Genomic DNA, 26,943 nt, shown 5'->3' with positions numbered 1-26,943 from the left:
TACAAGGTTATCCAGTTTCTTGCTTCATAGGACATGTCTTCCCCAGTCTTTCAAAGGAGGTTTCTAAATGTCAGGGCTGTGCTAGGTTCTAGGGATATGGGGGAAATATGTACAGTACTTTCCTCTAAGGAGCTCACCACTTAATCAACAATTACCAACAACAACAACAACAAAAAATGCAGTAGGAGCTGGGACAAAAGAGAGCATAGGTACTACAGGAGCCCAGAAAACAGGCACCAGATCATGTAAGTTGTGATTTAAAGCTAAAGAATTTGTGAGTTTCTTTAAACATACATTAACTGCTCTTCACATGCCCCCCCAACATTATGCCTACCCAACAGTGTTCTTTCCTCCAAACCAGTCTCATATAGCTGACCCCAACATGGCAAAAAAAAATCCCACCATGACTGTCAAGGTCTAGTAATAAATTGAATGTTTTATTCTCCCCTGTGTTCTCTGTATACATTTTCACATCTTGTTTTGTTTTTTTTTTTTTCTTTTCAAGTGTGTTGTTTACTCTGGTTGGTAGAATATGATATTTAAAAGGTCAGGGTTTAATTTTATGGGCCATTTAGCTTCATTTGGAATGAGGACAAAGCCCCCACAACCAGAGGTATATCTGTCAATCAAAGCCAGAGGCCGCCAAAATGTCTGCTGTGACCTTGGTTACTGGGAGCCAGAGCAAGAGACCAGAGGTGGTTTACTCCTTTCAAAGCTATCATCATTACCAGGTAAGCAATCAGTTGGAAATAGGCATTAGATAGTTTGGCAGCAGTGTATATTCGTAAATAAGGGTAAGTGTGTGTGTGTGTGTGTGTGTGTGTGTGTGTGTGTGTAATGTTTTGCAATTCCCCTGAGGGCAGCAAAAATAATAATTATTATGAACCTACAAGCATAATCCCAGATACTGACAAGCACTTTCCCTTATAACTTTCATGTCTGTGTTCAATATCGCCTCTTCACAAAGCCCTTCTCTGATCAGCGCTAGAATGTAAATTCACAGGAATTGTTGTCTATTTCATTCACGGTCCATAAAATGAAAGCCCTGAGCTTTTAAAATATCAAATTCCCCATCAATTACATTAAACAACACACTCAAAAAGAAAGACAAACAGAGATGTGAAATCATATACAAAGAACATCCCCACAGTGAAGACACAAACATTAAATGGTCACTAGACCTGAAGGGCCTGGGGGCTGTTTCCCCATGTTGAGGCAGTGAATATGAGACCAGATGGGATGAGAGAACTGTTGAATGGGTGTAATAGAAGATGTGGCATTTCAAGAGTGATATATGTCAAAGACAACCACTAAACTCTTCACAGCTTACATGGTCTGGTGCTGTCTTCTGGGAGCAGTTCCTAGGACAGTGCCTGTCACATGGTCGCTGCTCAATAACTATTTATTGAATGTCTAGTGGAATAAACAACCAAGTTCTTTAGTGAAGCTTTTCTTTCTTTTCACTTAGCTTTATAAAAAAGTAGCACATTGAGGGGTGCCTGGGTGGCTCAGTCGGTTAAGCGCTGACTTTGGCTCAGATCATGATCTCAAGGTTCTGAGTTTGAGCCCTGCATTGGGCTTGGTGCTGACAGCTCAGAGCCTGGAACCTGCTTTGGATTCTGTGTCTCCCTCTCTCTGCTCCTTCCCCACTTGTACTCTGTCTCTCAAAAATAAATAAACATTTAAAAAAAATTTTTTTAAAAAGAACATTGAAATAGTTAAACATTTATTTTAGTGTAAAAAGATAATGCCAAGTCTTGATCTCACCCCATTTTTCACACACCCAGTTCCCACATCCTAATAGCAACCTCCCCCATTATCATTTCCATTAGTTTCTTATTTATCCTTCCAGTTTGTTTATGCAAATCACATACAACTATATTTTTATTTAATTATGCAAAATATAATGTGATATACACTCTGATATTAACCTTGCCTTTTTTCACTTAATAATGTAACCTGATGAACAAAGAAAGTATTATATTTGAATACTATATGAATAGTATACAGTCATAAAAAAAGAAGGAAATCCTACCATTTGGACAATATAGATGGATCCCCAGGGCATTATGCTAAGTGAAATGAGTCAGACAAACACAAATATTGTATGATCTCATTTATATATGGAGTCTAAAAAAACAAAGAAACTCATAGAAGAGAACAGGTTGGTGGCTGCCAGAGGCAAGGGGTAGGGGTGAGCAAAATGAGTGAAGGTGATCCAAAGGTACAGACTTTCAGTCATAAGATAAACAAGTTCTGGAGATATAATGTACAGCATGATGCCTATAGATAAAAATACTGTATTGTATATTTGAAAGTTGCTAAGATCTTACAAGATCTTAAAAGTTCCCATCACAAGAAAAAAGATATAACTACGTGAGGTTATAGATGTTAACTAAATCTACTGTGGTGATTATTTTGCAAGATATACATACATCAAAGCATTGTGTTCTATAATTTAAACAAATACATTGTTATATGTTGGTTATATCTCAATAAAACTATGGGGGAAAATATAACTTGGAGATTCTTACATATTCAACTTGGAGAATGACTTAAAGTTTTTTACAGCTCCAGTTAATTCCATTGTCTGACTGTTCCACAGATTATTAAGCCAGTCCATGTGGATGGACGTTTGTGTTGTTTCCAATCTTTTGCTATTAAAAAGAAAACAAAATCGCTCTATACTATATGATAGGGTAAATTCCCAGAGATGGAGCTGCTGGGTCAGATAGTTGATATATTAGTAATTTTACATATATATTGCCAAATTGCCTTCCAAAGTAGTTATACAAACTTATATCCTCATCAGCAATGTAAGAGGAAGTCTGTTTCCCCACAGCCCTGCCAACAGAGTTTTATTTAACTTGGAGTTTTGTTAATTTAATAGGTAAAAAAATAGTATCTCAGGATGGTTTTGATTTGCATTTCTCTTATGACACAGAGGACTTTATTTCTAAGAATGGACACTTCATAGTTTTCTAATGTTTCTATTAGGTTAATAGTATTTTTATACTTCACTTACAGGAACACATTATATAGGGAGATTAGCCCTTTTTCTGTAATGTGAGTTGCAAAAACTGTTTTCCACTGCTATATTGGTTAATGTTTAACAGTGGTCTCTGGGGAAAATATGCCCTGGTTCACAGCATTTGGCAACTTCCATGATGTAAATGTTCCCACCACAGATAATTTCAAGCTACCAATATGACATCTCTAAATGTGGAATTGGAAAGAGATGTGCAGCAGCGGACCATTATATAATATCTCCACGGTATAGACACAATACGCATAGATAACCTCAAGAGCATGGATGACAGTAAAATGTAGTTAAACAATTAGAAAGTGATGCGTTTGAAGTATTTTTTACCTTTGTTTGTAACATTCTGTGTTTAATTATAAGCCTGTATGACTTAATTTTAAATAATGGCTGTGTTTGATAATCAGCTTTCAAAGTTCCTGAAAATTAAATAATCAGCTCCTGTGAGCCAGAGCAGGCCATCTCCAATGCATTACTGCCTCTTATTCCATTTGTTTTTTGCCTTTTGACTTTTTCTCAAATGATGTTTTTCACCATACAAATGTTTGATTTTGATGTCATTCTTTTATTTTTGTTTTTTAAGAGAGAGAGAGGCACCTTGGTGGCTCAGTCAGTTAAGCATCCGACCTCGGCTCAGGTCATGCTCTCTCAGTTCATGGGTTTGAGCCCCACATCAGGCTCTGTTCTGACAGCTCAGACCCTAGAGCCTGCTTTGGATTCTGGTATCCCTCTCTCTCTCTCTCACTCTGCCTCTCCCCCACTTGTGCTCTGTCTCTCTCTCTCTCTCTCAAAAAATAAACATTAAAAAAAAATTAAAAAGAGAGACAGCACTAGCAGGAGAGAGAGGCTGAAGGAGAGAAAGAGAATCTTAGGCTCTATGCTCAGCACAGAGCTCAACACGGGGCTCCATCTCATGACTGTGAGATCATGACCTGAGCTGAAATCAAGAGTCATACGTTTAACAAACTGAGTCACCCCGGCGCCCCTGATGTAGTTTTATTCATCAGTCATATTTTTATGAGTTCAGAATTTTGAATAATGATTCGAAGACCATTCCCATTCCAAGATTATAAAAGAATTTTCTCATGTTTTCTTCTAGTACTTTTATGGTTTCATTTTTACATTTAAATCTTTAATCCATTTGTTATGTGTGAGAGGTAGGGCTTCTACTTTCATTTTTTTCAGAGGCCTATCCAGTTATTTCACACCAGATGTTGAATGGTTCATCTTTTCCCATCCTTAATAATAATAATAAAGCCATCTTTATACAATGCAGCTTTCTTGATTTCAATGATCATGGTATTTACCATCATTGGAATAAAAAGTTTTAATTATGATTGCATTTTATGAACAGCTTCCCTGTATCTGCTCATTTGATTTTTTAACCTGTAGTGGTAGGTTGGATAGATTATAATAGCTATAATATTTTTATGCCCAGCATACTTTCCCATCCTCTGCTTCCTGAATCCTTTAGGGAATTCTCCCTCCATGCAAGGTGATCCTGGAAAGGATCTATGGTATACTGGCCAAGTCACTGGGTTACACATATGATTTAGGCTGGCCAATCAACAAATCCCACCACACAGTGATTGGCTAGGGTTTAGACATCTAACCTGAGCAAGGCAATGTAATCTTCCTTGGGACTGATATCTGAATGAGATTTTCTGTTAGAATTGTTAAGCTGATAGATACATTTTTTTAGATCTTCTTAGCTGACACAAAATTACAATGGTGTGAGAATAAATCCAAATAAAAACAAGTAGAGCTAAGAAATGGAGAGCCAGAAAGTTCTGAAGGGATTCTTTAGGTCTCAGGATCCAGCCAATGCCCCTTGGACATCCAGAATGAAGCCTATAAATTCCTCCCCCCCCACCCCCCCGCAACTTAACCTAGTTCAACATGGCTTCTTATAGCTTACAATCAAAAGAGTTCTAATTCTCTTCAATAGATATTATTGTTCCCACATTACAGAGGAAGAAACAGAAGCTAGGAGAGTTTAGATTCAATCATGATGAAGAGTGTTTCCCACTCTTAGCTCTTACTTCCTGGTACCCATTTTTCTAGCACTGACACTACCCACTCCCCCCAATGACCACTTTGTGTACCGTATCCCAAAGAAGATTCTGTGATGATGACAGGAAAAAAGGCCATGAAAAGGAATGGAGGCTGCTTATTATCCTTTAAAATATTCAAGATCCTAAATTAGATTGTTCTATTATTTCTTATCAGCTTTTCCTATAGCAAGGTGAAAATCTCCTTGACTCAACTTCTCAATATAATCAAGGTCTTGGCTTTATCCCTGGTGTCTCTGGCTAGACGAATGTAAAAGTTTGTTATCCAGCAATGATATACTCAAATCAGCCCCAGAGCTTCATTGCACATTGGGAGAACAAATTTGTTTTTTTAAAGCTCTTTTATAATTTGTATTTCTTCATGCGCTCTGGAGTAGTGAATACCTAGGAAACAGAATAATACTGAGTTGGAACAAGCTCCTCTAAAAATTCTTTTTCCTATTGAACAGGTAACAATTAGAGCTTCACAATTAGACATTTTTTCTTTTATCTTGAAGTATAGATTGCTGTTAAAATGCAAACAGCCCCTGAACATGTTTACACTCAAGTCTTATTCAATATGTACACCTTAATGTGAATTCATTTAGCAGATTATTTCCTTGGAGTATTATTTTCACTGAGGGAGTAGGAGGCAAAAGAGGATAAGTAGTCAGAGAAGAAGACTGAGAGGAGAGGTAGGGGTGCTACTGGCAGGAGAAAGAGGTTGGAAATGGAAAGATGGAGACAATTACTAAAGGCTTACCTTCCCAAGTCATTTCTGAGATACAGCTGTGAACCACAGTCAGGATTAGGACAAACTGATATGACAGCTACCATTAGGAATGAATTGGATTAGACAGGTTCTCTCAGCCCTGAGGGGAGGCTCTAATTTAGCACCAGAACCAGCCATCTCATTATTTTCACATTTTCTTCTACTAGATCATTTTTGGCATTGCTCAAAACCCTTCATGAGCTGGAATCAATTTGCATCCAGAAACAGACCCTACCATTTGTAGCATGTAACTGCAGCTGTCCCATACTGTCAGCAAGCACCAGCTCCCTGAGCAATTTACTACCTGGACAGAACATTTCAGAAGCTTATCTGTTCTCAACTGTCATCCAATATCCTAGTGGATTCCTCATCTATAAAACTTTAACTACCCAAACAAGTTCTTATTCCAAGTTTCTTATAGTGGCTAAGAGTGTCTTTGTTCCCATTTTTTGTGACTGCACCCACCTTCATTTGGGTCTCATGGCAAGGCTTCTAATGTCCTTTGGTCAAAGTCCAAGTGAAGGCAAAACTATGTTGAAAAAGAAGACATCATCAAAATGGCAGCTAGAAAGCTCCAAGCTTTCATCTCCCCACAGAAATATTTTCTTTTTTTTTTTTTTTTCAACGTTTATTTATTTTTGGGACAGAGAGAGACAGAGCATGAACGGGGGAAGGGCAGAGACAGAGGGAGACACAGAATTGGAAACAGGCTCCAGGCTCTGAGCCATCAGCCCAGAGCCCGACGCGGGGCTCGAACTCACAGACCGCAAGATCGTGACCTGGCTGAAGACGGACGCTTAACCAACTGCGCCACCCAGGCGCCCCAGAAATATTTTCTAAAAGCAGAAACTAAACCAATCTTACTGGATCTCTGGAAACACTCAAAGGTTTACAGCCACCAACCAAACACCTAATAATAATAATAATAATAATAATAATAATAATAAAAAGTGATCTTCAAACAGTAGGGAAGTTTTGTGGCATTTTTACTCACCCTTAGTCTACCCCTCCCCAGCATGGCAGTGGTTTTGGTCTTGAAGTGGTGGTAGCCTAGTTCCCAGTACTATCACTCAAACTGGAAGGAGCAGGGAAGACCTTATTTGCAAATTAGTGTGTATATCTGTTCGAAATTGTCCGGTGGATACCTAAAGGACTGAGATAAGGAGCTTGTCTCTGTTATGTCTAACTCGGAAATCATACAGGAAAAGCAGTGGACACTACTCATAAATTTGCAAGATGACTACAGACCCACAGACTTCTGGGGCAAGAGATTACAAGTGGAAACACAACAGACTATTTAAGGCACAGAGGAAAACCTGGGGTGCAACTGGGAAATTAAGGGGAAATTAATATATGGGAGAATTTAGGAAGCCACATGCATATCCAAGCAAGATGCATGCTCAGAAAAAGTCTGAGAAGATCTTAAGCTTTCACCTTGAGCAGACTGCTAGCCTCAGAACAAGCCTACCTAAGTGCTGAAGGAATGCCCTAGCATAAAATCAATCTACAAACACTGGAAGAGCTCTGGGCATTTAAGGAAATCTCTACAAAAACAATGCCAAATGTCAGCTAAGGCACAGAGACTTCAGTGATCATATGCAGAGGATTGACCTCTGCAAAAATAGTTGGGAAAACACTAAAAAACTACAGACTACTACAGACTTCAACAACACACACACACACACACACACACACACACACACACACAATCAAACCCTGGGGAAGGGGGAGAAATGTGATCTCCAGAGGTTACTATATTATAATAGCTAAATTCCAATTTTCAGCAACAAATCACTAGGTATAGATAAAAACAGAAAAATATATCTTATTCAAAGAAACAAAATAAATTCACAGAAACCATTCCTGAAAGACCCAGACATCAGACTTACTAGAGGAAACTTAAATATGCTCAGAGACCTAAAGGAAAACATGGATAAAGAACTAAAGAAAACCAGGGAAATGATGTACAAACAAAATAATAACAGCAACAAAGACATAAATTTTAAAAAAGAAGTGAACAGAAATTCTGGAGCTGAAAATTACAACATTTGAAATGAAAAATTGACTAGAGAGATCCAACAGCAAACTTGAACAAACAGAAGAAAGAATTAGGAAACCTGAGAACCAGACAATTGAAATTATGGAGTCTGAGGAGCAGAAACAAAAAGAATGAAGAAAAGTGAACAGAATCTAAGGGACCTGTGGGATACTATGAAACATGCCAACACCACATTATGTGAGTCCTAGAAGAGAAAAGAGAAAGGGGAAAAGACTATTCGAAGCAATAATGTAAAACATCCTAAATTTGATGAAGTACATGAATCTACAAGTCCAAGAATACATAAATTTTATGACTCCAAGAAGCCCAATGAATTCCAAGTAGGGTAAACTCAAAAAGATCCAGTTGAGACACATTATAAGCAAACTGCCCAAAGCTAAAGAAAGAATCTTGAAAGTGGCAAGAGGAAAGTGAACCATCACCAAGTATTAGGGATCCTCAATAAGAATATCAACCAATTTCTCACAAGAAACCTTGGAGGCCAGAGGAATGTAGAATGAAATGTTTAAAGTGATGAAGAATAAAAACTGTCAACCAAGAGTTCAATAGCCACCAAAACTTTCCTGGAAAAATAAAGGAGAAATTAAGACATTCCGAGGTAAACAGAAACTCAGGGTATTCACTATCATTCGGTAATGCCTTACAAGAAATGCTTCAAGTTAAAATGAAAGGATGCTAGACAGTAACTTGAAGCTCTATGAAGACATAAAGATCTCTGATAAAGGAATTAAGAGAAAAAATGCATAAAATAATTACAAATCTGTTATTGGGCACTGTTTGGGGTCAAATTATGTCCCCCTCAAAATTAATATGTTGAAGTCTTAACCTTCTGTACCTCAGAATATGACTTTGTTTTTGTATAAGGTCATTGCAGATAAAATTAGTTAAGATGAGGTCACAATGTAGTATGGTGGGCCCTAATCCAATATGACTGATGTAATTATAAAAAGGGGAAATTCAGAGACAGGCCCACAGAAAGAATGCCATATGACCATGAAGGCAGAGACTGGGATGATGTTTCTGTAAGTGAAAGAACACCAAAGATTGTTATAAAACCACCAGAATGTAGGTAAGAGGCATGGAACAGATTGTCTCTCACAGCCTCAGAAGGAAGCAGTCCTGCTGACATGTTGATCTTGGACTTCTAGCTGCCAGAACTGTAAGATAACAAAGTTCTACTGTTTAAACCACCCAATATGTGGTAACTTGTTAGAGTAGCACTAGGAAACTAATATAGGTACATAATATATAAAAATGTGACTTGTTACATCAGTAACATAAAGTTGGGTGGGGAGGGGGATACAGCTGTAGAGAAGTGGAAGTTTTGTATGCAATTGAAATTAAGTTATCAATTCAAATTAGGTTGCTATAACTTTAGGATATTTTATGCAATTATCATTGTAGTCACAAAAATATAGCTATTGAATACAAACAAAAGGAAATAAGAGAATCACAATATGTCACTACAAAAAAATCAACAAAACACAAAAGAAAGCAGTAATGGAGTAAATGAAAAACAAAAAACTATAGGACATATAAAAATGAAATAGCAAAATGACAAATGTAAGTTCTTTATTATCAGTAATTATTTTATTTTTTTCTTCCAAGTTTTTTATTTAAATTCCAGTTAGTTAACATATAGTGTGATATTAGTTTCAGGTATAGGATTTAGTAACTCATCACTTATCAATAATTACTTTAGATGTAAATGGATTAAACTCTCCAATCAAAAGGCATAGACTAGCAGAACTGATTTAAAAATATGATCCAACTATATACTGTCTACCAGAGACTCACTTTAGATCCAAAGACACATAAAGGGACTGAAAATGGAAGGGTGGAAAAAGATATTCCATGCAAACAATAATCAAAAGAGCACTAGGATGACTATACTAATATCAGACAAAGTAGAAATAAAGTTAAAGTCTGTTACAAGAGAAAAATAAGTATTGAGGAGGGTACCTGTTGGGATGAGCACTGGGTGTTGTATGGGAACCAATTTGACAATAAATTTCATAATAAAAAAAAGGAGATAAATAAGGACATTATATCTTGACAGAAGATTCAATTCATCAAAAAGATATAAGTATAAGCATGTATGCACTAATCAGCATATATATATGCATTCATACATATATTCAAAACAATTCTGAATAAATTTAAAAAAATTGATATCATGCATCTTTAGGATTATTTGTTTAATTTGAGAAAGAGAGAGAGTGCACAAGCAGGGGAGTGGCGGAGAGAGAGAATCTCAAGCAGGCTTCATGCTGTCATCACTCTCAGAGCAGAGCCCAATACAGGGCTCAAACTCACAAACCATGAGATCATGACCTGACCTGAAACCAAGAGTCAGATGCTTAACCAACTGAGCCACCCAGGTGCCCCCAATGCATCATCTTAGCAAAATAGAATGAAACTAGAAATCAAAAATAGAAGGGACGTTTAAAAAATCAAAAATATGTGGAAATTAAAGAACATAGTCTTAAACAATCAATGAGTTAGAGAAGAACTCACAAGTGAAATTAGATAATACATTGGTAAAAATTAAAATGAAAATAAAACATATCAAAATTTATGGAATGTAGCAAAAGTAGTTCTAATAGGGACATTTACAAGGGTAAAAACTTACATTAAAAAGAGGAAGGGAGAGGGAGAAGCAGAAAAGGAAGAAGAAGGAGGGAAGAGGAAGAAAAAAGGAGGAGGAGAAGAGGAAGAGGAGTAGGGGGAGGTAGAGGAGGGAGGAAGGAAGGGAAAAGAAAAAATGGAAGGAAGGAAGGAAAGGTATCCACATGGGGGGGGGGAGAAAAAGGTAAAATTACCTGTGTTCACAGTCAACATGATCTTATATGTAGAAACCTTAAAGATTCTACACACACACACACACACACACACACAACACACATACACACAAACGCTGTTAAAACTAATAAAAAATTCAGAAGACTTACAGGATACAAAAATCAACAGTCAAAAAGAGTGCATATTTCTATATTGCTATTTCTATATAATAGCAATAAACAATCTAAAATGAAAATTCCATTTACAATAGCACCAAAAAGAATAAAGTGTTTAGAAACAAACTTAACCAAGGAGGCAAAATAAGTGTGCACTTACAACTATAAAATGTGGCTGAAAAAAATTAAAGACAGAAATAAATGGTAAGACATCCCATGTTTATGGATTGGAGACTTAATAATATTAAGATATCAATACTATCAAAAAGCAATCTACAGATTCAATGATATTTCTATCAGAATCCCAATGACATTTTTTGCAGAAATAGAAAAATCCATTCTAAAATTCACACAGAATCTCAAGGGACCCCAAATAGCCAAAACTATATTAAAAATAAAAATAAAGTTGAAGGACTCACACTTCTTGACTATAAAACTTACTATAAAGCCACAGTAATCAAAACAGCATGGTACTGGTATAAGTATAAACATATAGAATAGAGACCCCAGAAATAAAGTCTAATTTTGTGGTCAAATGATTTTCAAGAGGGGTGCCAAGACTATTTAATGGGGAAAGGGTAGTCTTTCAACAAATGGTGTTGGGAAAGTTGGATATCCATGTGCAAAAGAATGAAACTGGACCCTTACCTTAGCATTGTATGTAAAAATTAACTCAGACTGGATCAAAGACCTAAACATAAGAACTGAAACTATAAAACTCTTAGAAGGCAATATAGAAAAAAACTCTTAACGTTGGATTTTGGCAATGATTTCTTGGATATGACATTAAAAACAAATAGACAACAACAATAAAAAGTAGATAAATTGGACCAAATTAAAATTAAAACTTTTGTTACTCAAAGGACACTATCAAGAGAATGAAACGATAACACACCAAAAGAGAGAAAATACTTGCTGATCATATATCTTATATCCAGAATATATAGAATTCCTACAACTCAACAACAACAAAAAACAAACCAATATAAAAAGAGGAAAAAGACTTGAAAAGGCATTTATCCAAAAAAGATATACAATTGGTGAACAAGCAAATGTAAAGATGCTCCACATCACTAGCCATTTGGGAGATGCAAATTGAAACCACAAGGAGATACTAGTTCATGCTCAAAAGCACAGAAAGGAAGGGAGGGAGGGAGGGAAGGAAGGAAGGAAGGAAGGAAGGAAGGAAGGAAGGAAGGAAGGAAGAGGGAGGGAGGGAGGGAGGGAGGGAGGGAGGGAGGGAGGGAGTAAAAAGGAAGTGTTGGTGAAGATGTGAGAAACTGGAACCTTTTTCAGCCATTTGCCTCATCGCATCCAAGCAAACAAGATGGATCACCAGCAGCTCTACTGGAGCCATTCGAGGAAATGTGGCCAGCATTCTCATTTCTTGCTGCATCTGCTCAAACCAGCACGCTCTGAACTGGAAATACAGCCTCAATATGTGCTGCTGGTGTTTCTGTCAGGACACGAAGGATATAGGCTTCATTAAGTTGGATTAACTGAACTTCCTTGAATGGGTTATCCAAGATACCTACCTTAACTGCAGATATCCAAGATACCTACCTAGTGTCAACTCATTGTACATAAAATAAAAATACTTCAATTATGAAAAAAAAAAGAGTTGGAACTCTTGTTCACTGCTGGTGGGAATGTAAAATGCAGCCACTTTGGAAAACAGGTGTGGTCCCTCACAAGGGTAAATATAAACTATACTACCATAGGATTCAGCACTTCCACTTCTAGGCTTATATTCAAAAGAATTTAAACCAGGGACTCAAACAGTTACTTGTATACCAATATTCATAGCAAGACACTCCAAGTGTCCATGAATAGATAATGGACAAACAGAATGCAGTATACATATACAATGGAATGTTTTCTAGCCTTAAAAACAAATCAAATTCTGGTACATGCTACAACATGAACAAACCTTGAAAACAGTATACTAAGTGAAATAAACCAGGTAAAAAAAAGGACAGATATTACATGATTCCACTTTATGAGTTACCGAGAATAGGCAAATTCACAGAAACAGAAAGTAGAATAGAGGTTTCTAAGGACTGTGGGAAGGGTAGAATGGGAGTTATCATTTAATGTACACAGAGTTTCTGTTTGGGATAACGAAAGTGTTCTGGAAAGGATTAGTGGTAACGTTTGCACCACAATTCGAATGTACTTAATGTCCCTGAATTATACACTTAAAAATGGTTAAAATGGGGGGCTCCTGGGGGGCTCAGTTGGTTATGCATTCGACTTCAACTCAGGTCACAATCTCATGGCTTGTGGGTTCGAGCCCCATGTCGGGCTCTGTGCTGACAACTCTGAGCCTGGAGCCTGCTTTGGATTCTGTGTCCCCCTCTTTCTCTGTTCCTCCCCCACTTGCATTGTCTGTCTCTCTCCCAAAAACAAATAAATATTTTTTTTTAAATGGTGAAAATGGTAAATTTTCTGTTATGTGTATTTTACCACAATAAAAAAACTTAACTATACTGGGGATGAAATGTGTTTTCATAGCCCTCCCAAACCACTCATTAAGTGTCATTTAATTTTTTTCCCTTTATTTAACCAAAATTTATTGAAAGCTAACCAATTGTCAGCTCTCTGGCAGGTTCTCAGCTTTCAAAGATACACAAAAAAATAGTCTTTGTCATAAAGGACTTTATAATGTGCTTGGAAAAACATAAAGTAAAATTAACAGATAAAACCATGTGATAAGTATCATGGTATTGGTTAAGTATACAGAAGTTATGAAGCACATAGGTAGGAGCATTTAGCTCAAGCAGGAAATATCTGGAAACATCCTTTCTAAAGGATATTAGTGACTAAGCTGAGTCTCAACATATATGAGTTAGCCAGAGGAAAGGGGAAAAGGGTTTCTCAGGCAAGAGACATGATACGTAAAAAGACACAGACAGTAAAGAGAATATAAACAGATTGGGAAAATATGCAGATTGGGAAATATAAGCAGAATATAAGCAGATTGGGAAAATATGATAACATGAAATTGGTGATGGTAAGGTGATGAGAGGAAGATAAATATTGGAGAGTAGACAAGGCTCATAAAATTGATATCTTACATTATATGGGAGTTTGAACTGTATCCTAAGGGCAATGAGTAAAACATTGTACAAGCTTTTAGAAAGAGAAATCATGTGATCAGCTCTGTATCCCTGGCTACACTGTGGAGAATGGACAGAAGAGGGGCTCAACTCACCAGTCTTACACATGAGAACTGGTGAAGGGCCTGAACTAAGGTGCTGGTAATGGCCATGGAGACCAGCAGAAAGAATTAACAAATATTCATGATAACAACTCAGGAGACTAGTTACTGGTTGGGTATGGGTGATGGGAAGACTAAGGTTTCTACCTTGGGAAATTTGGTGAATGGTAATACGATTCACTGAAATGAGAAACTCAAAGGAAGAAATAGGTCCAGGGCAAGACAAATCATTTTTCTCTGGAAATGTTGCATGTGAAATGATCGTGGGGCAGGAACAGATGGCTATTCGTTGTGGAGTTCAGGAAAAATGCTTGATGTACAGATATATATTGGTGAGCCCACTAAATAAAAAGGAGACTTTGCCTTAAATTCAAGGAATTGACATCTAAATATAAAATCCCATTGTAGAAGCAAATATACTCCTTCCAACACAGGGTAATTTAAGGAATGGAGCTTCTCCACATGACATCAAAATCGAACCATAGGAGCAGTTGCCCTCTCAACTTTGAATGCAATAAACTTATGATAATAAACCAATTATTGGTAAACCTGGAAGCTTTCCAAATTGGTTCTCATTTTGAAGCAAGGAGGGACTTCTATATACCTTGCCTATGGCAATTCAAATCCTAAATCTCCTTTTACATTTGAGATAAATCCTTTGGAAATTTTGTCAACAACCAGAAAAGAATAACTAACAAAGAAAAACAAAATGAAATCAAAATGAAACAAGTGTTAGTGTGCTGTATTTTTTTATGGATATTCATCAGTTTTTCCCATACCTGTTCTTCCTTCCTTGTACTGCCAACAGAAATTCTTCTTCCTAACAAGTGCATTTTATTTGTAGAAGAGTCCTAAAAGCAGAAGAAAGGGATGAAATAAATACTGACACATGCAACAACATGACTGAGCTGTGAAAACAGGCTAAGTGAAAGAAGTCAGGCACAAAAGAGTACATATTGTATTATTCCATTTATATTAAATGTCCACAACAGGCAAATCCATAGATAAAGAAAAATTTTTGCTTGCCAGGCTCTGTGGGTGGGGAGAACAAAAGGGTGACCGCTAGGGTGTACAGGGTGTCTTTTGGGGATGATGAAAAATGTTCTATATTGGTTGTCGTGAAGAACAATTCCATGGATACACTAAAACTATGGGAGTGTACATTTTAAAACAGGTGAATTGTATGGTATGTGAATTAGATCTTCAATAAAACTGTTACTAAAAAATAGTGGAAGAGGGAAACACAAGATTGGGCCAGAGTAACATATGATGATGGGAAAAGGGTCAGAAAGTTGCTGACTTTGCAGATGGAAAAAGGAGACCAGGAGCCAAGGAATGCAGGTGGCCTCTGGAAGGTGGAAAAGACAAGAAGATGGATTCTCCCCTTGAGCTTCCAGAAAGGGACAGCCCTGCCTACACCTTGCTTATAACCCAGCAGGACCTGTGTCAAGGCCATAGAACTAGAAGGCAATACATTGTGTTGTGTTATGCCACTAAATGTGTGATAATTATTGTTATGGTGGTCATCAGTTGTGAGTGAGAGTAGGAAAGGAGGTATTGGGGGTTTGACAGAAGAGATGTTAGGAAATAGTCATCTAGGAAAATAAAAGAACGAACTGACTAGCAAAATGTAGTACGAGTACAAGCCTGCATTAGGAAAACACTTAAGGGAATTGGGAACACCTTTCCCCCCATCCAGATGGCTACTATGGGAATTCTATTTTTGTAATACCTATCACTGGACAGCATTGCATTGATCTAAAGATGACCATCTGTCACAGGTTTGGTAAATCGCCATCTTACACTCCTTACCACAAATGCCTTCTAGATTGGGTTATTAACAAACTCACTGTCTCCCAAAATGAAAACGATAGGCAGCTAACTAAAGTCTTAAAGAAGTACTGACAAAACAAAAACAAAAACCCTCAATCCTTGCATAGGGTGCTGTGATTATTGCTTAACCCTTAAGACAAGCCACAGTCCAAATGTATATGCCAACAAAAAGTACACCCTAAAATAGTCGAGTCCTCCCTCTTCAGAGGAATCTCCCTAAGCTCTTTCTCAAGGATGGCCCTGTGAGATATAAACATGGGAAATTCTCCCAGAAGACAGAACCTGGGGCACACATACTGAAATTATTCCTTACTAAGGGGGTGAGTTAACAAATGAATGTCTATGAGATCTGCTGGTCCTATGATCTCCTTCACTCAACTCTTCAGCAAGATAGGAGATAAAATCTGTAGCTGTGACCAGTGTATGTCGCTTTCTCTTTTCTTCTTTCTAAAGGTTTTTAAGTTATAAATATCCTGTTTGTCTTTCATCACTTTACGTTTGTATTCTAGAACAACATACACACATTTAATTCATATGAATTCAAGTGGGCCTGAGAGAAAGAGGCATCAGATCATTTCACTCAGCAAGTGACTGTTCAGGGTAAGCATGAGAGAGAAGACATAAATGTGTCAATTCCTCAGCTGGTCTCAGTTTCCTACCTGGTGCAGTGTGGACACCTAGCAATCTGAGTGCACATCTAGAGTGCCTAAATAGAAACCAACAACTTCCTCTGGTGCTCAGTTGAAGAAAAAGCAATCTGTTCCAACACAGGAGGAAAAATCCACTGTGTTGGACTTTATTGAGAGGCAGCGTGGCAGCCTCCAATATGGCTCGTAAACATTACACATTTTGCTTTATGGTGATTTAAGAGATTTTCAAAGGTAATTTTAACTATACGTGATTTTTAAATTTGTAATATGCATTTGTTGTATTAAGAATTTTCAGGGCGGGGCACCTGGGTGGCTCAGTTGGTTAAGCATCCGACTTTGGCTCAGGTTGTGATCTCATGGTTCATGAGTTCAAGCCCCACATTGGGCTCTGTGCTGACGGCTCAGAGCCTGGAGCCTGCTTCAGATTCTGTGTCCTCCTCTCTCTCTCTCTCTCTCTCTCTCTCTCAAAAATAAATAAACATTTTTTTAAACTAAAAAAAAAAAAAAGAATTTTGGGGGCACCTGGCTGGCTCAGTCAGAAGAGCATGCAGCTCTTGATCGCAGAATTGTGAATTCAAACTCCATGTTGGGTGTAGAGATTACTTTAAATAAATAAACAAATAAACAAACAAATAAATAAAACTTTTAAAAAAGACTTCTTAATTCTGTTATAGAAAATAAGAAAAATAAAAAATAAGGAGGCTAGATGAAACAGTACAGAAGCAAATGGCATGAGGGGTATATTGGAGAGATATAAAAATAAGTAGATCATACATGTTCTGAACTACAAAGTGAAAGAAGAACCAAGATGTACCAAATATTCACAATTCACTAAAGATGCATGAGGTACTTTAAGTGTTCAACATTTATGAGGTCTTAAATCAGCCATCCATAGATGATACCATTCTGGCCTCACTTGTCCTCTGCCCAAGAAATGTGGAATAAATCCACAGCTACTCACCAGGCTAATTTGTGAAATACAGCTATTGACTAGGTATACTTGCCTTTGCAATCTTTCTAATAGACAAGTGTGTCTGTTGGCTCCATGTAGCTTCAGTCTGTTGGACCCCTGCTCAAACTCAATTCTGATCCTCATTACCTCACCATAGGTGAGGAAAGCTGACACAGGAAGGGAAAAAAAGGATTAGGAACATTGTATGGCCTATATTTGGGTAGTATGGGTCTTTCAGCTCACTTGTACCTTATCCACAGTATGTTAATCTCCCTCACCTCTTTCCCCTTACTTCTCACTACCAGTACCCCAAGGTAATTTCTCACATGGCAGGAGCTGATTTTAGACCCTTTGCGAAGGTTGTGACTCTACTGTTTTGAGGATCATTAAATTTGTCATTTAGCCCATAGATTGCAAAATTGTGTACAACCATATCCAGACTTGATTCTGTTCATTCTGGGAATCAGATAAGTGTAGCAGCTGGGATGTCTTTGAATAGTTTCTCAGTAAGAGGTGTCAAGCTATCTGTTGTTCTGTGTGATGAAATTACATTATAGCAGACAAGGGAGTTTATGAAACTGGATATATGGGAAGAAATATGTGTGTACTCTACTATGAGATTGTCTGCCTGGCATGCCCCATTCTCCTGGAAACTGTTCCTCAGCGTCCACATATCTGGCATGAAAGCCTCATGTTCTTATCATGTCCATTGCCTTGAATTAGGTGAGTGGTTTAGGGATGAGTACCTGACCTGAGCTAAACCAATAAGCCCCTTGGTTGGGATTTTTGAATTTAGGATTCAAAAAATTAAGGTCAGTTCCTCTCCAATGTAGACATTTGCGTAGTGTATTCCTACAAATTGCAGTACATTAGGATTTGAACCTGATGCCTTGGGTTCTAGAGCTAGATTGTTTAGATTTGAATCCTGACTCTGACATTTACTATCTACATGAGCTTGGGCAAATGGCTTAAATCTCTCTTTAGCTTCCTTAACTGTTGAAGTAGAGATAATTATAATATCTACTTCATATGGTTGTAGTGAATATTAGAAGAACTTAGAATGGTACTTTGCACTCAAAAAATGTTACGTATATTTGCTCTTTAAAAATAGAGACAAAGTATTTTATTTTTCCCAAATCTGACTTCAATTCAATGTTGTTCAATTCAGCATTTATTATTTGTGCACATACTATATTCCAAGCATTAAGTTAAGCTTAGGGAAAAAATATTGTGCCCAAAGAGACATGGTCCCTGCCTTCATGGAACTTAATAGTTCAGTGGCAGGAGCAAATATTAAAGAAATAGTCACATAAATACAACTACGAGAAGTGCTATGAAGGATAAGTAGAAGGTGATATGAGAGGTTATAATTGGAATACCAGTCTAAACTTCCTTACGAAAGCAATTTAAGAGTTAGTATGGAAAGAGGAAGTTGGAGAAAGTTTTCCAGACAGAGGGGTCATGCACAAAGGCCCTCAAATGGGAAAGACCTTGAAGATTTAGGAAATTTAAAAAATGGTCAGTGTGGCTCAGATATAGTAAGAAAAGGAGCTAGAAAGAGGTATAAAATGGGGTGCCTGGGTGGCTCAGTTGGTTAGGTGACCTACTTCGGCACAGGTCATGATCTCATAGTTTGTGAATTCTAGCCCCGCGTCAGGCTATGTGCTGACAGCTCAGAGCCTGGAGCCTACTTCAGATTCTGTGTCTCCCCTCTCTCTACCCCTTCCCTGCTCATGCTCTGTGTCTCTCTGTCTCTTAATAATAAGTAAAAAAACGTTAAAAATTTAAAAAAAAAAAAAAGGAAAGAGGCATAAAATGAGGTTGGAGAAATAGGCAGGGAGCAGATCATTCAGGACCTTGTAAGAGGAGTAGGATAACAAAGATTCAAGATCTTGGAAGTTAGGTTAAGAATTTTTTTATCAGGATGGTAGTAGTTGAAAATGAGAGTAGATGGGGTTAAGGGATATTTAGTAAAAAGGGAAAGAAGCAAGTATCTATCCTGATGTCTTATATAAATTAAACCACTAAGTAATCCAATAATTGAAGAGGGGTAACTTCCCTCTGTAGAAACATTGCAGCTAATATGTGAAGAATGATAGAATTATATCCCCATTTAAAACTCCTAATGAATGAATTTCTCCAGGCATTACTCAACAGCAGTTACAAAGGAGATTACATTAGAAGAAAGATAAGCACACACTGTATGTCTTCTAATGGAAAAACACACCACCACCTATGAAAACACCTTGTTAAAAAATTAAACCTGAATCTAATAAAACATCTAGATCTTACTACCAATTTATAAAAAATACAGAGGACAAAGGAACATGTTAAGTATACCATGGGGATGCAACTGACAAAATTCAGATTGTGACCAAAACTACAGGGCAAACAACTTACTTCCTTAAATAAAAATAAAATATTACTAGGAAAACAGAGACAAAAATATAGAAGATTATTTTTTAAAAAATAGAGGATTGGGGTGCTTTGGTGGTGCAGTCGGTTAAGCATCCGACTTCAGTTCAGGTCATGATCTCAGGGTTCGTGAGTTTGAGCCCCATATCAGGCTCTGTGCTGACAGCTCAGAGCCTGGAACTTGCTTCGGATTCTATGTCTCCTTTCTCTCTGCTCCTCCCCTGCTTGCACTCTCTCTCTCTGTCAATAATAAATAAATGTTAAAAAAAAAAATTCTGTTAAATACAGAAGATTTAAAAGATACAGGAACAGGGGTGCCTGGGTGGCTCAGTTGGTTAAGGTCCGACTTCAGCTAGGTCCTGATCTCACAACCCATGAGTTCGAGCCCCGTGTCCAGCTCTATGCTGACTACTTGGAGTCTGGAGCCTGCTTTGGATTCTGTGTCTCCCTCTCTCTCTCTCTCTGCCCCTCCCCTGCTCTCTCTCTCTCTCTCAAAAATAAACATAAAAAATTTTTTTAAAATAAGTCCAACTTTGGCTCAGGTCATGATCTCGAGATTCTTGAGTATAAGCCCCTGGGGCTCTGTGCTGACAGCTAGAAGCCTGGAGCCTGCTTCAGATTCTGTGTCTCCCTCTCTCTCTGCCCCTTTCCTACTCATACGGTCTCTTTCTTTCAAAAAATTAAAATAAATGGGGGAGCCTGGGTGGCTCAGTCGGTTAAGTGTCCAACTTCAGCTCAGGTCGTGATCTAATGGTTTGTGAGTTGGAGCCCTGCATCGGGCTTTGTGCTGACAGCTCAGAGCCTGGAGCTTGCTTTGGAGTCTGTCTCCCTCTTTCTCTCTGCCCCTCCCCTGATCACACTCTGCCTCTCTCTCAAAAATAAATAAACATTAAAAAAATTAGCAAAAAAAAATTAAAAAACATTTTAAAAAATTAAAAAAAGATACACCAACCAAAATCAGCCAGTTCCTCTCTGAAACAAATTATACATATATAGTAATATTTATGAGTCTATTGGAAATGTAAATAATTTATATTATAAAATAATTGCTATTTTTAAATTATAATGGCATTGTGGCATTTTTTCTATCTTTTGTAGAGATATAGACTCAAATATTTACATATGGTATCTGCAATTTGCTTCAAAATAATATGGGAAGGGGAAAATAGCTGGGGGTATGGAGGAAGCAACATTGGCCACTGGTTGGATTTGGGGGCTTGGGTGATAGGTACACACTTATATATTTTTTATGTTTTTTTAACTCTTCCATATTTTATACGTGTAAAATTCTTCACTGCAAAAAAGTTATTTTTCTTTAATTTGGAAAGCAAAATTGACATAAGTGAATAATAAACTGGATATCCTGCAAGGATGTGTATGATGGAGGTGTCAGGGATGATTCTGGGTTTCTGAGTTTTATTTCTAGATCTGAAGCAGTACCCTTCAGTGACTTAGAAAACAATGAGCGAGAACTATGTTTACAGATGGCCATTACTCTATTTTGGACATGTTGAGTCTGAGGTGTCTCTGAGACAACCAAGCAAAGTAGAACTAATAGGCAGTTAGATAGGCAGACAGGGAACTGGGTAGGCAGAACTGGGCTAGTGGTATACATTTAAGAATCAATAGTTGCCTGGGCATTGGTTTCCAGACTTGAGCATTGATCCGAAATACTTGGGAGAGTTCATACAAACACAGATCACTGGGCCCTAACCCCAGAGCTTCTGATTCATAGGCCTAGGGATGATTTAAGAATTTACATTTCTCAATGAGAAAGAATGAATCATGCCATTTGCAGCAACATGGATGGAACTGGAAGGTATTATGCTGAATGAAATAAGTCATTCAGAGAAGGACAAATATATGTTTTCACTCATATGTGGATCTTGAGACACTTAACAGAAGACCAGGGGGGAAGGGAAGGTGAAAAAAATAGTTACAGAGAGGGAGGGAGGCAAACCACAAGAGACTCTAAACACAGAAAGCAAATTGAGGGTGGAGAGGGCAAAGGGGTGATGGGCATTGAGGAGGGCACTTGTTGGGATGAGCACTGGGTGTTGTATATAAGCCAATTTGACAATAAATTGTATTTTTAAAAAATAAGAAAAAAAGAATTTGAATTTCTAACAATTTGACAGATGACACTGATGCTGTATGTAGGCCTGAGTACCTCATTTTAAGAATCACTGGCCAAGGAATATAGTATGAACATTGGTTCTCAACCTTGGATACACAGTGGGAATATCAGTAAAGACAAGGAAGGGAATGTTCAAGTTGGAAAGAATGGTCAACAAGACCAAATGCTGCTCCAAAGTCCAGTAAAATAACAGTGAAAAATGACCTTTGGATTAGCAACATCAAAATAACTGGTGATTTTAAGAAGATTTTAGTGGAGTGAAGGGAAAATAAAATTAGAGGGGTTGAGAAGTAATGAAGAAAGTTCAAAAATGAAGAACAGTGAGTATAGATAATTCTTTTGAGAAGTTTGGTTGAGAGTCATGTGAAAGAGAAAAATAGTATTGTGCCCGGTGGAGAGGTGGGACTAAGAAAAGACACAAGCATTAAGATTAAATCACTGCCCACTTCCTTGAATTAAAAAATTAAAATTAGGGGCGCCTGGGTGGCGCAGTCGGTTAAGCGTCCGACTTCAGCCAGGTCACGATCTCGCGGTCCGGGAGTTCGAGCCCTGCGTCAGGCTCTGGGCTGATGGCTCAGAGCCTGGAGCCTGTTTCCGTATCTGTGTCTCCCTCTCTCTCTGTCCCTCCCCCGTTCATGCTGTGTCTCTCTCTGTCCCAAAAATAAATAAACGTTGAAAAAAAAATTAAAAAAAAAATTAAAATTAAACCATAAATTCCCTTTCTGAAGATGAGTTGTGTTCCAATAGTTGTATCTTAAAGACCAGAAGAATCTTCAAAAAATAAAAAGGATGAAATCTAATCTTGGGTATTCTGGCATCTTAGGGAGGAATGGGTACATTTATTGAAACACAAGCTTTTTCCCTGACATTGTAGGTCTTGGGAAGCTGCCATTCTACCAGGTGATAAAATTGGCTTCCACATTCATGTATTTCATCATCAACTTGTTCATCCATTAAACGTTTATCAAATACCTATTATGTGCTAGACACTGTGCTAGGTTCTGGGATTACAGTGTTGAATGACGAGTCATTAGAATTCCAGTGGTAATCACTGCTAATGAGTATACAAGTTTCTTCTTGGGGTAAGGAGAATGTTCAAAAATTGATTGTGGTGATGGCTTCACAATTCTGTGAATACACTAAAATCCACTGAATTATACACTTTAAGTGGGTAAACTCCACGGCATGTGAATTACACCTCAATAAAGTTCATATATAAATGAGATCTGAATATTGAGAGGAATTAGCTAAGGAATGAAAGTATTTCTACACAGAGGGAATAATGTGTGCATTGGCGGAAAGAGTGTGGCATTTTAGAAGATGTGGGGGAAAAATTCTCTGACTGGCATGTTCCTTGACAGAGTATAACAACAGATGAAGCTGAAGATATTGACATAGCCCAGATTGTACTGTGTCATAAACCCTAAAGTTTGGGGACTTTATCCCAAGAACACTAGGAAGCCAATTGTTGTGCAATATGATCCTTATGCATTCTTATACTGCCAACCATGTAGAGAATGAAGGGAAGAAAGAGGGTATTTGAAAAACCAAATAAGTGATATTATAATTCTCCAGGCACAAACTATTGGTATTTTATTTTTTATTTTATTTTTTTGTTATTTTTGAGAGACAGAAATGAGCGGGAAAGGGGCAGAGAGGAGGGGGAGGGGCAGAGAGAGGAAGACACAGAATCTGAAGCAGGCTTCAGGCTCAGAGCCGTCAGCCAGGGGCTTGAACTCAAGAATCTCGAGATCATGACCTGAGCCAAAGTTGGACTCTTAACCAACTGAGCCACTCAGGTGCCCCCAAACTACTGGTATTTTAGATTAGGATGGTGGCAACAGGAATGGACAAATTCAAGACTTGTTAATGGATTGGAATCACGATGTAGTGGTGGTAGCCGACATGACTTGTTCTGTTACGGAGCCTGGTCTGGATCACCTGGCGAAGGCACCAAGTGGCACTCGGAGATCTTGGAAGGCAGGAGGCTTATTTCACACCAGGGGCTCAGAGGAGATCACTCTCCAGGGGTCTGAGTCCTGAGCATAAGCAGAAGGAACAATTTATAGTCTGTTACTTCTGTATTAGTGACAATTTAGCGCACGCATGGCAAGTGGGGCAGGAAGAAGAACCCAGAAGAGCCTTCCCTCTGGGACTGCAATTTCCCTATCAGTCCTGTTGGCCACCTTATGACAGATTTTTCCCTATCAGTTCAATTAAGTGGATGATGAAATGAAAATACAAGAGGTGCAAAGTTTGGGGTGGGGAGCAAGTTATTTTTAATACAGTTGGGATGATCTAATAAGAGAATAAGGATGATTTGTGCAGTAATAAGCTCTCCTCCACTGGGATTATCCAAGTCAGACTAGAGATCTTTCTGTTGAGTTGAAAGCATTCTAGCTCTAAAATAAATTGGGGACTAAAAAACTAAATACCCATTCAGTTCTAAGGGTCTACTACAAGAAACTGCCATTTGTGCCAAAATTTGGTCCCCCAAACATCTCATGGCTGAAATGAGCTGTCTCCCTGGAACTTGATTTCCTCAGAATCATCTATACCAGGTTAATAATTAAAGTTCCTCATGGGGTTTTCATTTGTTTGTTTCACCTGTGAGCAGGATTCTGGTTTCATAAAATCCTGCAGCAGTATTATTTAACCTACTGTCAAAGAAAGGCCTACTTATTCCACCAACCCAAAGGCAAGTCTCTTCTCGCCCAGGAAGAAAAAGGTGGGAGGCTGCAGTAGCCACAGAAACTGACCCTGCCCAAAGCCAAAACATAGAGAGGGCTCCTACAAAGTTAATCTCGGTATTTTTTCTCACACCCTCTCCAAGTATCTAGCACTGTGCCCTTAGGGCCCAACAGCCTTTTGTTGGTTAACTGATCCTCCACACCTGGGGTGAAGGTGGGGCGAGAGATGATCGAGTTTTTAAATATAGAATTCAAAAGCACAAAAGGAAGAGAAAAGGAGAGGTGAGAATAACCTCAGGAAAGATTTTTGTGTGTGTCAACACCACTCCTCTAGCCTCTGAAGGAGCTGCCACCTGGGTCCCTTAAGAAACAGTCAATGTTTACCTAATGAGTTTTACTAACTTATCAAATGCCCTAGGTAGATAGATGGGATTTGTTTCACTCCTTTATTCCCACCCTGACTCTTCTCCAGTTTTTACCTTCTGCTCACACTCTAACACAAACCCCACCAGGGCCTCAAGCTCCTGCCCCTTCCAGATCCTTGCTGTTGCTGTCATCCCTCTCCTAAGGTTAAGCCTGCCTTCTCCTTCTGCAAATCTCAGCACAAAACTTGCTGGGCCTAATTCGCATCCTTCTGACTTTTCTCATCTGTGAAATGGGAATAATAAAAATGATGGTGGGCATAATTGTGAAACCTATCTAGTATAATTGCCATGAGGGATTAAACATTTTACATACTTGAGAATGTGTTGTAACTGCAAAAGACTATGAAATTAGACGTTATTTTCATTGCCTTTATTTCTCAAGTAGAGTACAATGGTTAGAATTAGGGCGCCAAGATGCTTGGCTTTTTCTCAAAGGGATTAGAGAAGGGGTTGATGTTAGATGCCGCCAAGTATTTCAGAGAAAAAATCCACTCCACGTCAAGCAGGACGTCAACTCACCTTGCACAAAAAGCCCTTTGGAGAGAAGTCTTTCGGCTCCAAAGCTGGAGGCGTGGGAAAACACAGTACTCAGAGCAAAAAGCCCGAGGCGCTCTGGGCCTCTAGGCCGGCAACCCAGTCAGCCTCCACGCACCTGGGGCGCGCTTCCGCCTGCAGTGAGCGCCCCTCCTACCGCCGGGTCTCAAGTCCCGCCCGGCCTGCGGAAGCGAGCACTTAGGGTCTTGGGTATTTTAACACTTTACAGGACTCTGCAGTAGACCAAGAACTTTAAAATCCCTCAGGCAGTATCGGTCACTTTGGGGTGCAGCGCACACTCCCCCCGCGGGAAGGCCCCGAGGAAGTGATGGTGTAATAAAATGAGACTCGAGGTTGTGTAAGGAATTGGCACATTTTTTGAACAGCTCTAGGTGCCCCCGTGTTTGGGGGGAATGAGACAGATTTGAGTGTTGATTTCTCCAGTCATTTCAGAACCGCACTTCCTGCCAGATCGCCCAGAGAAATGCTAGAACAATCTTAGAGCACCTTGAGAGAATGCCAGTGGGTGCAAAGGCGGTTCGGGATCGGGCAGACCGGCCGCGGGCTTGTTGTCTACAAAGTAAGGGACCGCGTCCTTCACCTGTTTGGTCTCACCTCTTCGCTGGCCTTGGTTCCCAGGGTGAAAAATGGGCGGACTACTGACTCACCCACCTCACCGAGAGAAAGAGGCTGGGCGTTCCGGTTTCAGCCCCGCTACAGAAACCACTCAAGAAACGAGGAGTTTCTTCCGTTTTCAGTTCAAAGAAAAAAAAAAAATGCAAGAAGCGTGAACCATGCCTAGAAATGCTTCTCTCAGCGTTAAGTGGGGACGGCTAGAGGAAGGACAGATTGGGCAGTACTTATGCCTCATATTAATGTAAATCCGCACGTGTACGTATACATAAACACGCACAGACGGTGTCAAAACCCACGGGTGTGCAAGGACACCAAGGCACCCACAGCTCTAGTCCCGACGACCGGGAGCGGCCTCTTCTGCGCTTGCGCTTTAACCGCGTTTTCCCCGACCCCCACCCCGCTGGCGCCCCGCCTCCGAGCTCGTTCCGCCCCGCCCACTTTCCCTCCCCTTCCCCAGCCCGGCCGCCCGCGCAGAGCATTGTGGGACACAAACAAAGTGCCCCCAAACAGGCTGGAGTGAGCGGAGCGGCAACGGCCGCGGCGCCGGCCCGCACGCGCGCGGCGGCGGCTCC

The 26,943-nt window shown here is 39.0% G+C and overlaps 1 protein-coding gene and 1 pseudogene across 4 annotated transcripts in view; one reads left to right on the top strand and one right to left on the bottom strand.

Moving 5' to 3' along the window:
- Positions 1–1,773: 1,773 nt before the first annotated feature.
- The window catches only part of LOC125176348 (translation initiation factor IF-2-like), a 43,069-nt gene continuing 17,899 nt past the window's right edge, over positions 1,774–26,943 (bottom strand). The window contains exons 1-4 of one of the 4 annotated variants that reach the window (XR_007156226.1): positions 26,351–26,723; positions 14,879–14,950; positions 6,329–6,392; positions 1,774–2,657 (exon numbers count right to left, since the gene is read on the bottom strand). Coding sequence is in view for 1 of the 4 variants with exons in the window: in XM_047877623.1 (XP_047733579.1) it covers positions 24,094–24,125 (32 nt within the window). In the remaining 3 variants the exon portion in view is untranslated. Of the gene's footprint in view, positions 2,658–6,328; positions 6,393–14,878; positions 14,951–23,774; positions 24,126–25,720; positions 25,918–26,350; positions 26,724–26,943 lie in introns of those variants that run through there. The other 3 variants (XR_007156225.1, XR_007156224.1, XM_047877623.1) reach the window with 3 other exon arrangements.
- On the top strand, positions 12,207–12,434 carry LOC125176350 (40S ribosomal protein S29-like; annotated as a pseudogene).

This window comes from Prionailurus viverrinus, chromosome D1 (assembly GCF_022837055.1).
Source record: "Prionailurus viverrinus isolate Anna chromosome D1, UM_Priviv_1.0, whole genome shotgun sequence".
NCBI classification, from domain to species: domain Eukaryota; kingdom Metazoa; phylum Chordata; class Mammalia; order Carnivora; family Felidae; genus Prionailurus; species Prionailurus viverrinus.
Note: the sequence above shows the minus strand (reverse complement) of the source record. Positions and strands in the feature narration are given on the sequence as shown.